The sequence below is a fragment of the Alosa sapidissima genome, chromosome 9 (assembly GCF_018492685.1).
Source record: "Alosa sapidissima isolate fAloSap1 chromosome 9, fAloSap1.pri, whole genome shotgun sequence".
Taxonomy (NCBI): domain Eukaryota; kingdom Metazoa; phylum Chordata; class Actinopteri; order Clupeiformes; family Clupeidae; genus Alosa; species Alosa sapidissima.
Genome location: NC_055965.1, coordinates 10779439 through 10798365, shown reverse-complemented (window position 1 = coordinate 10798365; position 18927 = coordinate 10779439). Strand labels below are relative to the sequence as shown.

Sequence of the window (18927 nt, the reverse complement as noted above, 5' to 3'; positions counted from 1 at the left end):
ACATCTTTTATTATGGTGATTGACGTGGTGATTCACGTGACATGGTGTTTTCGTTGTCCTTATTTGTTACTCGTTGTCAAACACGAGTAACAAATAATTGTATTGACACAATAAAACTTTATTGTTCAGAATATTAACTTTTATTGAGCATTGCATTGACCCCTTAGGTCAGATCATCACTGGGGTTCCATCATTTAGGCCTATGTCTTCTGTGTTAATTAACTGCGGAGTGGAGAGTGTCCTCTTCGCCTGTATTACTATGTGGAATAGAAGCTGCAGACAGGAGGGCACTGCAGCATGTGGTTAAGCAGGCTCAGCTCAGCGGACCATCGGCTGCAGCCTACCCAACATTGAGGACATATACACTAGCAGGACTAAATTTCGCTCCTACATGTAAATGTAGGAATGACAATAAAGCTTCCTTGAATCTTTGAATCTTGAATCTCCTTGAACACCAATGTCTGCATTTTCCATCAACACAATCAAATATCCCAAGTCATGCTGTTGTTTTGCCACTCTCCAGAAATACAACTAACTTCTAGTGAAGTGTGAACATGCACAGGGAACATAGGAACCGGGGAACATAGGACCCAGGGAACAGGTACGCTCCCTTGTAAAGCTGTTGATCAGGTAGGACCCTATTGGCTGGTTTTTAACTAACTGGGTATTTGTGTGGACAAATGGGGTTAAACTGACGACAAATGGTTTCCATGTGTTCTGCTGATTAAAGTTCTCATGGGAACTGATGGGTAAAGTTCTCAAGACACTTGAGGTTGGTGTGAGAGAGGGGGTGTGTGTATGAGCAACCTACACGTTACTTATGCACTGATGATACCTACACGCACTGGATCATCTTCCTGAATCTCAATATGAATTAATGAATTGCATTCATTGTTTTGAACTTTTATGATGTCACCACATATTGGTTTTACCAAGAATATTTGCCATTAATTTAAATTACAAAAATACACAACTATTTTAAAACAAAATATGAAGCCATTTCTTTCAACCCAATAAAATACAAATTGTAAAATAGTATTTTGTATTTGAAATACGTATGTTAAATACATGTATCATACATAGTGTCCATCCCTGTTGCTGAGGAATTGCTCTCTTATCAATCTTATCTGGTGGAAGAGGAAACCAGGTCCTGTCTCTGTGGTCGGGGTAGACGGCATATAAATTGTAGGCTTCCAGTAAGCCTTCTCTGCCACCTGGTGGATGTAGGGAGAAATGTTCATAAAAGAGGCAGGCATAGGAGGAGAGAGATCTCATCCTACAGTAGGTCTTCTTGAGTCTAATGGAATATTCAGTTGTCAAACGCTGACCAATCTTTTCTCATAAATGTCTCACTGGGGGAACATGTCCTGTTTAGTTTAAGCTCATCTCAATATTAATTTTAGACTCAGACTGAGACTCTTCATCCATTTGCCCACCATACATATTTGGGTCTATGCATATTCTGACCACTGCATCTCCAATAATTGGAATTGGAATTTCCACCTCTCATTCTCCAAAGTGCACTACCATGATGGCCCACCCTGCATTATTGTCTCCTGTCTGTGTGTCCCTTTCTGAAACTAGTTACTTCACCATCTTCCTAGCCACCAGGGGTGAACAGTAACTAAGAACATTTACTTGATTATTGTACTTAAGAGTCATTGGATGAGAAAACCAGGCAGAGGTTGGAAGATGGGGGTCGGCCAAATCGGCTCATACTTTGTATGTGTGAGAGGTATGTGGAACTATGGACAGCCATATGATTAAAACCCTCAAGCTATATTTCATTACTGAGTTCTGGGGGCCCCCCTGGAGACCCTCGAAAATCAGGCAATTTATGGCTAAAAATGACTGAAATTGCAATGGCTACAGTTCCCTGATAATTCTAATATAAATATATGAAAATAACTTTTATATTTCCATAAAGTCTGGGTTCCCTAGTTTTACAGACCAAAAGTTGAAGATGAAGCATTGACATTAAGAGGGTGTAGGGTTATCAGAACCACTGAAAGCAGAATTTTCATATCTCTAAATTTTGGTCATTTTTATGAGGCATTATCTTACATGTGCAGTGGCTTTGGTGGATGGTTTTACTGTTGCTGGAGAGAGGAACATCTACTGATTCAAAAACAATCATCGTAATTGGGCCACACATAATGCGAGTCGTAACAGGAGGGTCTTTATGGGCATTTTTTTGCCTCACATGTTGATGGTACTGTACTTCGGTAAAACTTTCTTGAGGATGTACAGTACAAAACTTAAAAGTGTTTCTTGAATGTACAATATTTTACTAACTCTTCACTGTATTCTACATACATGGTCTACACATATACATGCTAGTCTGTGCATACACACCCAGTAAAAAGAGGAAACTTCACTCAATTTGCCCATGCAGATTTTTGTGGTCTTTTAAATACATCTTCAAGATCTATATGATGAGTGGCAAGAAATTCCAGCGCCTGGTGTGAGAGCGATTTGTCAAGTTATATCCATGCAGAGAGCAGGTTGTCCCTCTTTTCCGTGTGTGGTTGATCAGATCGGTAGTCATAAGTCAGCCATCCCTACGGTGTACTGTCATGCTGCTACAGTAGCCACTGACCAGCTTCCTACTTTCAGTCCTGGTGAGCTTCAAGAGGCCCAGAGGAGTGATCCTTGTATAGGAGAGGTCTGGCAAGCGATTAGTCTGAAGAAACCTGCCAACAGTATCCAGACTAGGCACCCAGACATGAAGGTATTGAAAAGGGAGTGGATAAAGCTGTCCCTCAACAAAGGGTTGTTGTATAGGACCATTAAGCAGGGTGACCAGTGTGTAAGGCAATTGGTGCTGCCTAAGCAGTTTCACAGTCTTGTTTTTAAGTTGCTGCATGACGACATTGGCCACTTGGGTTTTGATAAGTCGTATAGCTTGGTACGTGACAGATTTTACTGGCCCCGTATGAAGCTGGATGTTGAGAAACACTGTAAGACCTGTGAACGCTGCATCAAGCGGAAAACGCTGCCTCAGAGAGCTGCTCTACTTTCCCACATACAGAGTTCTGGACCCTTGGATCTGGTGTGCATTGACTTTCTTTCGATTGAGCCTGACTCTCGGAATGTTTGTAATGTGCTGGTTGTCACCGACCACTTCACTCGGTATGCACAAGCCTTTCCCACAAAGGACCAGACAGCTGTTACTGTGGCGAAGACTCTGTGGGAGAAGTATTTTATACATTACGGCTTGCCCACCCGCATTCACTCAGACCAGGGTAGGGATTTTGAGAGTAGACTGGTGACTGAGATGTTGACTATGTTGGGTGTTAAGAAGTCTAGGACGTCCCCTTACCATCCACAGGGTGACCCTCAACCGGAGAGGTTCAATAGGACTTTGCTGGATATGTTGGGCACCCTTGAGTCTCAGCAAAAGTCCCAATGGAGCCAACACATTGTGCATCTGGTGCATGCATATAATTGCACACCCAATGAGGCAACAGGGTACTCACCTTATTTTTTGATGTTTGGTAGGGAAGCTCGACTCCCTGTTGATGTCTGTTTTGGTGTTTCGTCTAATGACACGTCATCTGCGTCACATTTGAGGTATGTGACAAAGATGAAAGAGGAGTTGCAAGCTGCTTACCAGCTAGCCCAAGCCTCGGCGGATAGGATGAACCAGAGCAATAAGGAGCGTTATGACCAGAAAGTCCGCTATCATAGCCTGAGTCCTGGGGATCGGGTGTTGATTCGGAACCTTGGTTTGAAAGGGAAGCAGAAATTGGCAGATAGGTGGAGTTCTTGTCCATATGTAGTGGACAGTCAGCTTTCTGACCTCCCTGTGTACAGGTTGAGGCCTGTGGATGGTAAAGGACCCATCAAGGTGATGCACCGCAACCATATTTTGCCGTTGGGACAGGAGGTGAGATTGGGCCCCGTGGCTGATACTTCTCCAGCTCCGTGCCCAAGAGCTGTGAGGCATAGAAGGGATAAGGAGAATCGTAGGGTTGGTGTCTCTGAAGTGTTGCCTACCGAAGATCTTAGACAACTTAGCTCTTCTGATTCCGATTCGGAATATGGCTGTTTTGCTGAGGATGCAGTGGAAAACGCTCCTCTGAGTACTAGCACACAGGTCCGTCAGCCTATACCAGATTCCACTGCGCCGTGTGTCTCCACCCCACTTAGAGGCCCTAGGTTAGTGCACACACCTAATGATGTAGTCGCATCTCCCCTCAACACTGCACTCCCCATCTCTCCATACAGGTCCCTTGAAGTAATAGAAGACGTAGCAGCTGCAGGCCAGGATGGTAGCTATCCTGATGGTCCCTCAACTACGGTTGCAGCTCCCTCAGAATCAGTGCCCCTTGTAGTGCGTAGGTCACATAGGGAAAGGAGGCCTACTGATCATTTGACTTATGGCAAACTGGGAGTGCAGAGCAAGCACACACTAGTAGCATCACGTCTAGCATCAGGGCAGTCTTCTCATGCCTGGTGGTGTTCTCCACAGGCTCTTTGTAGCACAGGTGCACACAGGCCATTTCTTATGCCGTACAAGAATGCCATCGCACCCATAGCTGGTTTTTAAACTAGTTTATTTGTTCCTTGACTTTGTTTATTAATTTGTTTGTTTGTTTGTTACCTTTGTTTTCCTTTTCACCTTATACTGTATGTGTCCCAGCATGGGGGCATGCTGTTTGTTTGGTGGGGGGAGAGTGTAAGCACCTGTAAAAGCTGACAATTTAATAACCTGTACTGTACGTATTTACTCCATGTACCAGAATACTTTGTAACTTACTTACTACTGTGATTTACTACATTCTGTGTGTGAACCAATCAAATGTCTTTGTTTGTTTTGCTTTTATTTGAATTGTTTAAGCAGCCAATGATTATTTGTTATTTGTTTATGCCCGCGAAATCGCAGGGAATGTGAAGGTTCCATCTCCTCAGAGAGGGGAAGGCTCATCAGTCACGGTCCGGGTTTGCACTGGAGAGAGAGAGGATACTTTGCTGCCTGTAGTTTGTGGAGACCATTGGACAAGTTCATAGGCCCACTTACTCCGTAACATCAGCGCATCGTACTTGCTTACCCCTTCTCTTTTAAGTTACCGGTCTGCTATTATTTGTCTAGCTAGCTATTTGTTCAGTGCTATTCATATATCTATGAGTGCTATAGGTGAAGCTATCCTGACCTGGGTAGCTGACCTGCTAGCTAGTTCCTGTTGCATTCTCCTTCGGAGACGGACTCGATTTGTGCTTCGGTGCTGGGCCCACCGGAGCCAGACCTCCTAAGGACGACTGCGTTTTGCCTCCGGTGCTGAGCCCACCGGAGTGCCAACCGCCAACTACCCGCTGCTGCTGTTGAGGTGTGCACTGCAGGCTGACTGCAGCAATATCCTCCACCGGAGTCGCATCCTCGGCTAGCTGGGACATAGCTGCCTCCGATTCCTCTGTGTCAGGACTGAGCGGGATCTCCCGGTTCTGAGTGATCGGTCGTGAGTAACGTCAACTGCACTTACACTGACACACACACACGTTCTCGTCTCTGCTTGGATCACCGGCGAGTTGGAGAGCCGTTCAGCGGTTGCTGTCCTGCCTGCAGCTCACAGAGCTGCCGTCCTGTGCACCACCGAGCTCCAACGGCCAGCGCTTGGGGGGGTTGGGGTTTTATTTGATTATAGATGATTAATAATACTGTTGTGATTGGTATATTCTTGTGATTGAATGATATGTATATTGTATTGTTGTCTGTCTTTCACACTGGGAACTGTTTAGCTTAAGCTAACAGTGTATTTAGCCTTACTGTCTGAACATTAACGTTCGGTTTTCCCCTTGAGTGAATTGTTCGCTCCCTGACATTTGTCAGCTTTTGGGTTGTCACGTCCACGACGTGGCTATTATCAAATAAATATTTAATTATTATATTTCTTTATATCCAGGGTGTATTGGCAATTCATTTAACTACCTTCACCACTAGTCTTATTATTTTCACATTGATTATTTAAATTCTGTAGGAATACACTATACACGAGCTATACGGTAAGTGTAGTATTTTTACAGTGGAGGCACCGCGCTATTCAATTGAATTTATTGTCTGTAATTGTTAGCCTACTGGTATTCAGGAATCTCAGCCAGCTCACCATTCCACCGCTGAGACCTTCAGGATCCTGTTTGCGCCATTTAATTAATTGTTTATGTATTGTAATAGTGCCTGTGCACACACCCGTTAAGAAGGGGTTACATACAGACATTGATGTATCTGAGATATATGTTTTACACTGTAAAGTAATTGTCAGCATTCAGTCAAGGTCAGTGGTAAATGGGGTCAAAGTGCAACCACTATGTCACCTCAGAACGTCAGAATAAAACTTGCCACTGACAGTCTGACACTAGGGAAACACCTTGAACTTTATTGGACCAATAAAGTTTATTGTTACAACGTTTATTATTAGCAATCTTGAGGCAATAGAGACAAATACATACACTTGTGTTTTTTTCACCCTTTATTTTTAATTTGTAGGACAAAGGATGATGGAATACTGTAGTACTGTGTCTGTGTGTGTGTGTGTGGCGGGAGGTGGGGTGTCTTGAGAGTGAAATAGTTGGGGCAGAAGGAGCTTGGTATTGGTGGAGGCGATCCTTTGCAGCTGCCAAAATTCCTTCTTTCTTTGGATCGGCGGCGAGATGGAGATTATGGCCACATTTAAATCTGGGCGCTTTTTGCTTTTCATAGGCCTGGTCTCAGCACCTCATATGCCACATTTGAAGATTTGTTTGTAATCTAAAATCAATTGTTGCAGTCTTCTGACTTGGATGTTTACTTTAATGCAAATTTCTGCAGGAGAAAAAAAAAAAAAACACTTTACCAGGTATATCCCCTCTGTATTCTCTCAGGTTTAATAAAAACAACTGATACATTATCACACTGATAGATAATGATGTAAAATATAAATGTTTAATGTTCATGGTGTCCACTAATGTTTTGCACCCACCTTTTCTGGCATTTGTTGATAACGTCCTTGACAGTGACTTGGTCTCTCTGAGGGGCGAACCTGTCCACCATCTTGATAAGGTTAGGATGTGAAGCCAGGAATGCCAGGGTGTTACGGGCATGGGTCCTGTTTGAGACACAAAATACATCAACACTCATTTATTTACAATGAGGACATAATAGTCATTGATAATGGCCGCATTATAGTAACATTATGTAGTAGTTGTACCTTATAATAGCATTCAAAACAGATTCTGATGCCACTATGACTTTAATAGGGAGAATGGTGTGTCTACTGTCGTTGCATTACGTTTGACGCTCATTCATTCATATTCTATGTACAGTATGTACAAAACATACAGTGTTTCCCGGACGTAAACATTTTTCCACTAACTACTTCATTCTAATTGTGGTAAACACACAATTTCAAGTCCACTGCACTGACCATTTATTAATGATTTGGAGAGCTGATTGTTTTGATTTGGTAGCTGATTGGTTAATTTAGAAACAAAAAACAGCACTCCCACCTGACTTCCTGTGCACTGTCAATGGCCAGGCAGCTGATGGAATGGATAAACCGGTCAGTCAAGTCCTTTTTCCCTGACAGGACGCGGGATGCCCCCATGACCTCTGCCAGTCTCTCCAGGAACTGAGCAGTGGTCTTCCTTACGGCCGCATTACGGTGCCTAAGAAAGTAGAGAACCATGACAAACCAAGAGAACCAGAGGAGACAACGAACCACAGAGCCAGGAGAACCAGGTGAAAAAGAGAACCATGTAACAGAGAGAACTGGTTGAGGACCAGTAAAACTGTAGCACAAAGAACCAGTATACAAGGAGAGAGTCTGAAGTGCAGGGTCACCAAGATTCTCTTTCCCCTCACCTGAGTCCTGTGTTGATGAAGGCGTTCATGCTGCGAGAGGGGGTGACGTTGAGCACCATGTACCCCAGTGCCAGCTCCATGTCCTCCCTGATGAAGCCGCTGGCCTCTCCAGCTTTAGGCAGCAGCGTCTGGGCTGTGCCCTCGGCCTCTGCGTCCATAGCTCGCCCCAGGTGAGCGTGCAGGTGGGCCAGCGTCACCATGGCAACTCGGGACACCATTGAGCGCAGGTTCTTCACCTGGGTGGGAGGGGTGATGCAGAATGATAGGTTACCACTCTGACTTGAAATATCTAGAATAGAGTTACAGCTGTGTGTTCTGTTCACAAAAGTGAATGCCCAGTATGATTATAGATTGTAGTGGCATTAAGAAATGTAAACTCATTGAACTATGTATAGCATCATTAAGTCATTTGAATAGACATTCTCTATCTGGTCTGAAACACAACAAATGCATCATGAGCTCCAGCTTGTTTTTCAGCAGAGAGCCTCTGACCTCGCGGTAGACGGCCAGACACACATCATGCAGCCTGGGCAGCAGCACCTCAGCGTGGTGCTGGGACAGAGACCTGATGGAGGTCAGGGCCTCGATCTTCTGCTCCCTAAAGAGAAAACACACTCAACTCAGAGAAACATGAGGATACATAGACTTGACTTTAGCATATAGCCCTAGCATAGGGCAGGCTATCTTCAATGAAGGAACACATTCTTCTAACACACATATGTCATCATGTCTAGACTCTATGATCTTAGCTGAAAGCCTATCATCTGTCTGAAGTCAATATGTTAATGTAACCTACAATATCACAGCTAAAGGCCTGTAAATTGCTTAGATGTGTTAGCCTAGCCTATTTTAGCTACTGTTTACTCCCACCAGTCGTCGTCTCTGAGCAGCCTGAAGGCCTGCAGGATGGCCTGCTCAGGGCAGGACACAGGGGGCAGTTTGGCCAGCTCTGGGAGCTCCCTGGTCTGCTGGGTGCTGCTTGTCTGCTTCTCCACTATCACTCTCTTCTTCTTCACCTGCTCCCTCACTTCCTCCTTCCCTGCCAGAGACTCCATGGGCTTTTGCTCTGGGAGGTTAAAGGTCAAATGTGTTTGTCTGACATCCTGTCTACACTGGCAAACTATTACTATACATAATTATGTAATAACTGCACTGTGTAAGTAAGCTGTGTTATAACTGTATAATGTGTTCTGTATGTGCTGCTCAGTAATCTCTTTATATTGAACACCTCATGCCCATTTGTAGATTATTTTCATGTTACAACCAAAGCTATATGAGACAATACTGAGTGACTGAGTGTGTGTGTGAGATGGGGTAGGGGTGTGTACCTAACTCTCCTAACTTCACTACTCACCTGTCACAGCAGTGGCCACACTGAGTGGTGTTGTTTTCTTGAAGCGGGGCAGTCTGCTGATGAACTGTCTCTGACAGGTTGCCTGGGGTTTAGCTGTCTCTGGGGGGGCAGGGACAGTGGAGGCAATACGTGGAGTGGAGCTGCCTCTGCCATCTGAGACGTGTTTGAGGACACTGTTGCAACGGAGATCAGTGAGTCTGACCTCCTCAGTGACTCTAAGGGGCTCCTGCATGCACCCCACGTCCTGGGCTTCAGCTTGACCATCGCTGTCATGGTTTCGGTCATGCTGGACAGCTCTGGCACAGCGCCTGGCCTTGATCTTCTTTGGCTTGTTCTGGCTTTCTCCTGTTTCCTCAGGTGGAGCAGGTGCCATGCTGCCAGTAGCCACGCCACTCGGGGCTCTGTCATGATGGAGCGGCTTCAGAGGGTGAGCGCGATCAAGGCCTGTCAACTTCTTCCTGCCTAGGGATCGTAGGGCACCTCGTTTGGGAGCTGCAGAGGGGAATCTGTTACCTACCAACAGCTGCATCAGGACCGGGTCTTGGACCTTGGCGATCGCGGGCAAGGAGGGGAATGATGCGCTGGACCGCTGCTGCTGGGGGGGTGCAGGGCTGATAGGGGGCAACAGCTTGCGTTGGCCAGGCGCTACACCGGCTCTGAGCGGCTGCAGTGAACCGCAGAGCATTGTGGGATTGTGTTCTGGCTGCAGCACAGGCTCAACATGAGGATGATGATGAGGATGAAACAGCTGATGCTGAGACTGCAGACAGGAAGGAGGCAACACGTCATCAAACATGTCACACACACACACACACACACTGCATTATCAATACAAGTGTAATACTATTGTGTACATGAACCATAAACAAAAGCAATTTTGGATGTGGTGATCCCTGAAAGTTTCTATAGCCTAGTTCTAGGTAACCACTAACCCATAATTGTGGTTGAGCCAAAGATGATTTAATAATAGTCACCAGCAGAGACGTAACTAGACAATCTTTGGTTAGTTTAGGTCACCAAACTAAATTTGACCTTTAACCTTTCTACTTTCTGAAAAAGGTCACTTTCTAAAGTGCGTTACTAGAAGTGTTATGTATCACAACTTATTATAGGCACCAGAAAATAAGGGATACAACATTTACCTAATATTTAGGCTATAAAATGATATGTTCAGCTATAATAAGATTGTTGAGGGAACTCACAGAGGTGTAGTTGTTCGGCATCTGTTTCTTCAGGTGCTGCCGCATTATGTTAATTATCTCCTGGTTTTGAGCTCGGATTTTATCCAGCTCTCCTTTAAGACTTTGGGAATCCATTGAACTGAAAGCGAATATTTTCACAGACAGTAGCCAGCCTACACTTCCAACTTGGTGATGACAATGAACTGAAATAAACGCCTTACAAAACCGTGTCAAAGATGGTTATGCAAAATTTGATTTTAGAAAATCGAAAAGGATCTACTGAAAAGTAAGTGTGTTTCTTTCTGAGAAGTTTCAACAACTGAAATAGTTTTCGCCCAGGGTGACAGGAACGCTATTGTGACCTCATAACTGTGACGCATGTTGAGATTCTTCGACGTCTGTTGCTGGACTGTTCAGGTGCAAATAAATTAGTTGTAGGCTAGCCTATCGGCCTAGGCCTTAGGCCTGCGTTACAACCAGCAATAGCAGTCGCTATTATAGATATTATAGTCGCTATTATAGATAAACTAACCATAGCGATCGAAAGCTAAGCTATTTTAAGTAAATGTAGACTTATAAAACGGACCTTCTCTGGCCAACAACTTGAATAAGCCTAATTAATATTTGATTTGAGTTCAGTGATTTCTGCTTAACCATAGCCTACAGTTGGCAAAATTATTAGGCCTATACGATGAGCAGATATTATTCCATTCCAAAAACTACAGAACAAGAGCAATCAGGCAACTGCAGACCCTATTGCCCATGTCATACATTTTATCAAAGTAAAACCAAATTCCAGAATCTGATTGGTCCCTGATTCGGCATTATCTGATCATAGGACCGGAATGGTTACCCTCTGGTAGTTGCCTTCACAAATTTGCAGTAGGCCTATCGGGACAGCGGCTTTGAAGTTATGCTAGTAGACAGACACATAGGCTACCTAAGGACTCTCTCGCCCTCTTAGTGGGAGATAAGGGTAAAAAATAACCTTCCACATCTTTTATTATGGTGATTGACGTGGTGATTCACGTGACATGGTGTTTTCGTTGTCCTTATTTGTTACTCGTTGTCAAACACGAGTAACAAATAATTGTATTGAGACAATAAAACTTTATTGTATTGTTCAGAATATTAACTTTTATTAAGCATTGCATTGACCCCTTAGGTCAGATCATCACTGGGGTTCCATCATTTAGGCCTATGCCGTCTATGTTAATTAACTGCGGAGTGGAGAGTGTCCTCTTCGCCTGTATTACTATGTGGAATAGAAGCTGCAGACAGGAGGGCACTGCAGCATGTGGTTAAGCAGGCTCAGCTCAGCGGACCATCGGCTGCAGCCTACCCAACTTTGAGGACATATACACTAGCAGGACTAAATTTCGCTCCTACATGTAAATGTAGGAATGACAATAAAGCTTCCTTGAATCTTTGAATCTTGAATCTCCTTGAACACCAATGTCTGCATTTTCCATCAACACAATCAAATATCCCAAGTCATGCTGTTGTTTTGCCACTCTCCAGAAATACAACTAACTTCTAGTGAAGTGTGAACATGCACAGGGAACATAGGAACCAGGGAACATAGGACCCAGGGAACAGGTACGCTCCCTTGTAAAGCTGTTGATCAGGTAGGACCCTATTGGCTGGTTTTTAACTAACTGGGTATTTGTGTGGACAAATGGGGTTAAACTGACGACAAATGGTTTCCATGTGTTCTGCTGATTAAAGTTCTCATGGGAACTGATGGGTAAAGTTCTCAAGACACTTGAGGTTGGTGTGAGAGAGGGGGTGTGTGTATGAGCAACCTACACGTTACTTATGCACTGATGATACCTACACGCACTGGATCATCTTCCTGAATCTCAATATGAATTAATGAATTGCATTCATTGTTTTGCACTTTTATGATGTCACCACATATTGGTTTTACCAAGAATATTTGCCATTAATTTAAATTACAAAAATACACAACTATTTTAAAACAAAATATGAAGCCATTTCTTTCAACCCAATAAAATACAAATTGTAAAATAGTATTTTGTATTTGAAATATGTATGTTAAATACATGTATCATACATAGTGTCCATCCCTGTTGCTGAGGAATTGCTCTCTTATCAATCTTCTCTGGTGGAAGAGGAAACCAGGTCCTGTCTCTGTGGTCTGTGTAGACGGCATATAAATTGCTGGCTTCCAGTAAGCCTTCTCTGCCACCTGGTGGATGTAGGGAGAAATGTTCATAAAAGAGGCAGGCATAGGAGGAGAGAGATCTCATCCTACAGTAAGTCTTCTTGAGTCTAATGGAATATTCAGTTGTCAAACGCTGACCAATCTTTTCTCATAAATGTCTCACAGGGGGAACATGTCCTGTTTAGTTGGGTCTATGCATATTCTGACCACTGCATCTCCAATAATTGGAATTGGAATTTCCACCTCTCATTCTCCAAAGTGCACTACCATGATGGCCCACCCTGCATTATTGTCTCCTGTGTGTGTGTCCCTTTCTGAAACTAGTTACTTCACCATCTTCCTAGCCACCAGCCCCCCTGGAGACCCTCGAAAATTAGGCAATTTATGGCTAAATATTACTGAAATTGCAATGGCTACAGTTCCCTGATAATTCTAATATAAAGATATGAAAATAACTTTTATATTTCCATAGAGTCTGGGTTCCCTAGTTTTACAGACCAAAAGTTGAAGATGAAGCATTGACATTAAGAGGGTGTAGGGTTATCAGAGGCATTATCTTACATGTGCAGTGGCTTTGGTGGATGGTTTTACTGTTGCTGGAGAGAGGAACATCTACTGATTCAAAAACAATCATCGTAATTGGGCCACACATAATGCGAGTCGTAACAGGAGGGTCTTTATGGGCATTTTTTTGCCTCACATGTTGATGGTACTGTGCTTCTGTAAAACTTTCTTGAGGATGTACAGTACAAAACTTAAAAGTGTTTCTTGAATGTACAATATTTTACTAACTCTTCACTGTATTCTACATACATGGTCTACACATATACATGCAAGTCTGTGCATACACACTCAGTAAAAAGAGGAAACTTCATTCAATTTGCCCATGCAGATTTTTGTGGTCTTTTAAATACATCTTCAAGATCTATATACAGACATTGATGTATCTGAGATATATGTTTTACACTGTAAAGTAATTGTCAGCATTCAGTCAAGGTCAGTGGTAAATGGGGTCAAAGTGCAACCACTATGTCACCTCAGAACGTCAGAATAAAACTTGCCACTGACAGTCTGACACTAGGGAAACACCTTGAACTTTATTGGACCAATAAAGTTTATTGTTGCAACGTTTATTATTAGCAATCTTGAGGCAATAGAGACAAATACATACACTTGTGTTTTTTTCACCCTTTATTTTTAATTTGTAGGACAAAGGATGATGGAATACTGTAGTACTGTGTGTGTGTGTGTGTGTGTGTGTGTGTGTGTGTGTGTGTGGCGGGAGGTGGAGTGTCTTGAGAGTGAAATAGTTGGGGCAGAAGGAGCTTGGTATTGGTGGAGGCGATCCTTTGCAGCTGCCAGAATTCCTTCTTTCTTTGGATCGGCGGCGAGATGGAGATTATGGCCACATTTAAATCTGGGCGCTTTTTGCTTTTCATAGGCCTGGTCTCAGCACCTCATATGCCACATTTGAAGATTTGTTTGTAATCCAAAATCAATTGTTGCAGTCTTCTGACTTGGATGTTTACTTTAATGCAAATTTCTGCAGGAGAAAAAAAAAAAACACTTTACCAAGTATATCCTCTCTGTATTCTCTCAGGTTTAATAAAAACAACTGATACATTATCACACTGATAGATAATGATGTAAAATATAAATGTTTAATGTTCATGGTGTCCACTAATGTTTTGCACCCACCTTTTCTGGCATTTGTTGATAACGTCCTTGACAGTGACTTGGTCTCTCTGAGGGGCGAACCTGTCCACCATCTTGATAAGGTTAGGATGTGAAGCCAGGAATGCCAGGGTGTTACGGGCATGGGTCCTGTTTCAGACACAAAATACATCAACACTCATTGATGAGGACATAATAGTCATAAAAAATGGCCGCATTAAAGTAACATTATGTAGTAGTTGTACCTTATACTAGCATTCAAAACATATTCTGATGCCATTATGACTTTTTAATAGGGAGAATGGTGTGTCTACTGTCGTTGCATTACGTTTGACGCTCATTCATTCATATTCTATTTACAGTATGTACAAAACATACAGTGTTTCCTGGACGTAAACATTTTTCCACTAACTACTTCATTCTAATTGTGGTAAACACACAATTTCAAGTCCACTGCACTGACCATTTATTAATGATTTCGAGAGCTGATTGTTTTGATTTGGTAGCTGATTGGTTAATTTAGAAACAAAAAATAGCACTCCCACCTGACTTCCTGTGCACTGTCAATGGCCAGGCAGCTGATGGAATGGATAAACCGGTCAGTCAAGTCCTTTTTCCCTGACAGGACGCGGGATGCCCCCATGACCTCTGCCAGTCTCTCCAGGAACTGAGCAGTGGTCTTCCTCACGGCCGCATTACGGTGCCTAAGAAAGTAGAGAACCATGACAAACCAAGAGAACCAGAGGAGACAACGAACCACAGAGCCAGGAGAACCAGGTGAAAAAGAGAACCATGTAACAGAGAGAACTGGTTGAGGACCAGTAAAACTGTAGCACAAAGAACCAGTATACAAGGAGAGAGTCTGAAGTGCAGGGTCACCAAGATTCTCTTTCCCCTCACCTGAGTCCTGTGTTGATGAAGGCGTTCATGCTGCGAGAGGGGGTGACGTTGAGCACCATGTACCCCAGTGCCAGCTCCATGTCCTCCCTGATGAAGCCGCTGGCCTCTCCAGCTTTAGGCAGCAGCGTCTGGGCTGTGCCCTCGGCCTCTGCGTCCATAGCTCGCCCCAGGTGAGCGTGCAGGTGGGCCAGCGTCACCATGGCAACTCGGGACACCATTGAGCGCAGGTTCTTCACCTGGGTGGGAGGGGTGATGCAGAATGATAGGTTACCACTCTGACTTGAAATATCTAGAATAGAGTTACAGCTGTGTGTTCTGTTCACAAAAGTGAATGCCCAGTATGATTATAGATTGTAGTGGCATTAAGAAATGTAAACTCATTGAACTATGTATAGCATCATTAAGTCATTTCAATAGACATTCTCTATCTGGTCTGAAACACAACAAATGCATCATGAGCTCCAGCTTGTTTTTCAGCAGAGAGCCTCTGACCTCGCGGTAGACGGCCACACACACATCATGCAGCCTGGGCAGCAGCACCTCAGCGTGGTGCTGGGACAGAGACCTGATGGAGGTCAGGGCCTCGATCTTCTGCTCCCTAAAGAGAAAACACACTCAACTCAGAGGAACATGAGGATACATAGACTTGACTTTAGCATATAGCCCTAGCATAGGGCAGGCTATCTTCAATGAAGGAACACATTCTTCTAACACACATATGTCATCATGTCTAGACTCTATGATCTTAGCTGAAAGCCTATCATCTGTCTGAAGTCAATATGTTAATGTAACCTACAATATCACAGCTAAAGGCCTGTAAATAAATAAAGGCCTTAGATGTGTTAGCCTAGCCTATTTTAGCTACTGTTTACTCCCACCAGTCGTCGTCTCTGAGCAGCCTGAAGGCCTGCAGGATGGCCTGCTCAGGGCAGGACACAGGGGGCAGTTTGGCCAGCTCTGGGAGCTCCCTGGTCTGCTGGGTGCTGCTTGTTTGCTTCTCCACTATCACTCTCCTCTTCTTCACCTGCTTCCTCCTTCCCTGCCAGAGACTCCATGGGCTTTTGCTCTGGGAGGTTAAAGGTCAAATGTGTTTGTCTGACATCCTATCTACACTGGCAAACTATTACTATACATAATTATGTAATAACTGCACTGTGTAAGTAAGCTGTGTTATAACTGTATAATGTGTTCTGTATGTGCTGCTCAGTAATCTCTTTATATTGAACACCTCATGCCCATTTGTAGATTATTTTCATGTTACAACCAAAGCTATATGAGACAATACTGAGTGACTGAGTGTGTGTGTGAGATGGGGTAGGGGTGTGTACCTAACTTTCCTAACTTCACTACTCACCTGTCACAGCAGTGGCCACACTGAGTGATGTTGTTTTCTTGAAGCGGGGCAGTCTGCTGATGAACTGTCTCTGACAGGTTGCCTGGGGTTTAGCTGTCTCTGGGGGGGCAGGGACAGCAGAGGCAATAGGTGGAGTGGAGCTGCCTCTGCCATCTGAGACGTGTTTGAGGACACTGTTGCAACGGAGATCAGTGAGTCTGACCTCCTCAGTGACTCTAAGGGGCTCCTGCATGCACCCCACGTCCTGGGCTTCAGCTTGACCATCGCTGTCATGGTTTCGGTCATGCTGGACAGCTCTGGCACAGCGCCTGGCCTTGATCTTCTTTGGCTTGTTCTGGCTTTCTCCTGTTTCCTCAGGTGGAGCAGGTGCCATGCTGCCAGTAGCCACGCCACTCGGGGCTCTGTCATGATGGAGCGGCTTCAGAGGGTGAGCGCGATCAAGGCCTGTCAACTTCTTCCTGCCTAGGGATCGTAGGGCACCTCGTTTGGGAGCTGCAGAGGGGAATCTGTCACCTACCAACAGCTGCATCAGGACCGGGTCTTGGACCTTGGCGATCGCGGGCAAGGAGGGGAATGAGGCGCTGGACCGCTGCTGCTGGGGGGGTGCAGGGCTGATAGGGGGCAACAGCTTGCGCTGGCCAGGCGCTACACAGGCTCTGAGCGGCTGCAGTGAACCGCAGAGCATTGTGGGATTGTGTTCTGGCTGCAACACAGGCTCAACATGAGGATGATGATGAGGATGAAACAGCTGATGCTGAGACTGCAGACAGGAAGGAGGCAACACGTCATCAAACATGTCACACACACACGCACACACACACAGACACACACACACACACACTGCACTATCAATGCAAGTGTAATACTATTGTGTATATGAACCATAAACAAAAGCAATTTTGGATGTGGTGATCCCTGAAAGTTTCTATAGCCTAGTTCTAGGTAACCACTAACCCATAATTGTGGTTGAGCCAAAGATGATTTAATAATAGTTACCAGCAGAGACGTAACTAGACAATCTTTGGTTACCAGTTTAGGTCATCAAACTAAATTTGACCTTTAACCTTTCTACTTTCTGAAAAAGGTCACTTTCTAAAGTGCGTTAGTAGAAGTGTTATGTATCACAACTTATTATAGGCACCAGAAAATAAGGGATACAACATTTACCTAATATTTAGGCTATAAAATGATATGTTCAGCTATAATAAGATTGTTGAGGGAACTCACAGAGGTGTAGTTGTTCGGCATCTGTTTCTTCAGGTGCTGCCGCATTATGTTAATTATCTCCTGGTTTTGAGCTCGGATTTTATCCAGCTCTCCTTTAAGACTTTGGGAATCCATTGAACTGAAAGCGAATATTTTCACAGACAGTAGCCAGCCTACACTTCCAACTTGGTGATGACAATGAACTGAAATAAACGCCTTACAAAACCGTGTCAAAGATGGTTATGCAAAATTTGATTTTAGAAAATCGAAAAGGATCTACTGAAAAGTAAGTGTGTTTCTTTCTGAGAAGTTTCAACAACTGAAATAGTTTTCGCCCAGGGTGACAGGAACGCTATTGTGACCTCATAACTGTGACGCATGTTGAGATTCTTCGACGTCTGTTGCTGGACTGTTCAGGTGCAAATAAATTAGTTGTAGGCTAGCCTATCGGCCTAGGCCTTAGGCCTACGTTACAACCAGCAATAGCAGTCGCTATTATAGATATTATAGTCGCTATTATAGATAAACTAACCATAACGATCGAAAGCTAAGCAGGCAACAACAGCCGTGGGAATATCCATCACCAATCCCACGATCACGAGTGCTATATTGCTTAACGTTTATACAACAATTCTACAACAAACTAAATAATCTGAAAACACCCCATTATTGTTTAAAAATGTTAATTTCGACATCGTTCTAACGCATCAAAAAATAGTTCCCTTTTCAATAGACAGCATCTTGGTTGCTAGGTAACCAACATTCCAGATCCCTCGTTACGGGTCTTGGTGGTTTACATGTCTTCTTGAAAGAAATGTTGAAAGTCGGGCTGAAATCACATTCATATCTAGGTTTGCTGAATGCATGTTACAGGGACAATGGGCCATGTCATGTAAGGGACATGGTACTGCAAAAAAACGGAAACATTGTCTGCATTGCAGAACCACTCAACTTTATTAATTTATGGTGAATAAATGTTATATTACTGTGCACAGCCTGAAGTGACGATGCTAGCACGTTAGCAGCGGTTAGCTAATTATGCTAGTCCAAAGATCCTTAATATGCTTTATCAACCGTCTCTGGTTAGTCTCCTCCAAGTGACAATCATATTATACACAATGCTGGCAATGCTAAGAACAATTAGCATCCTCGTTTATCTTACTTACATTGAGTTGACTGTGTGGCTTAATCCACAGATGTGGTGAAGCACTGTTTCGTTATGGCTGATCAGTT

General features: G+C 43.9%; 2 protein-coding genes across 3 annotated transcripts; both read right to left on the bottom strand.

The window, feature by feature from the left end:
- Positions 1–6464: 6464 nt before the first annotated feature.
- Positions 6465–18271, bottom strand: LOC121719155. 2 transcript variants are annotated; one of them, XM_042104580.1, is made up of 8 exons: positions 17716–18271; positions 16489–17248; positions 8708–8903; positions 8330–8435; positions 7838–8073; positions 7483–7641; positions 6957–7082; positions 6465–6799 (listed from the first exon to the last, which is right to left on the bottom strand). In XM_042104580.1, exons 1-8 carry the CDS (start codon positions 17827–17829, stop codon positions 6787–6789), a joined length of 1710 nt encoding a protein of 569 aa, XP_041960514.1. In that variant the 5' UTR covers positions 17830–18271; the 3' UTR covers positions 6465–6786. The 2 variants fall into 2 exon arrangements, with proteins under 2 accessions (XP_041960514.1, XP_041960513.1); XM_042104579.1 differs by lacking the exons at positions 16489–17248; positions 17716–18271 and adding exons at positions 9192–9951; positions 10394–10825.
- Positions 13841–16052, bottom strand: LOC121719185 (TOG array regulator of axonemal microtubules protein 1-like). Its single transcript, XM_042104622.1, has 5 exons — positions 15627–16052; positions 15135–15370; positions 14780–14938; positions 14259–14384; positions 13841–14103 (listed from the first exon to the last, which is right to left on the bottom strand). Exons 2-5 carry the CDS (start codon positions 15350–15352, stop codon positions 14091–14093), a joined length of 516 nt encoding a protein of 171 aa, XP_041960556.1. The 5' UTR covers positions 15353–15370; positions 15627–16052; the 3' UTR covers positions 13841–14090.
- Positions 18272–18927: the final 656 nt, after the last annotated feature.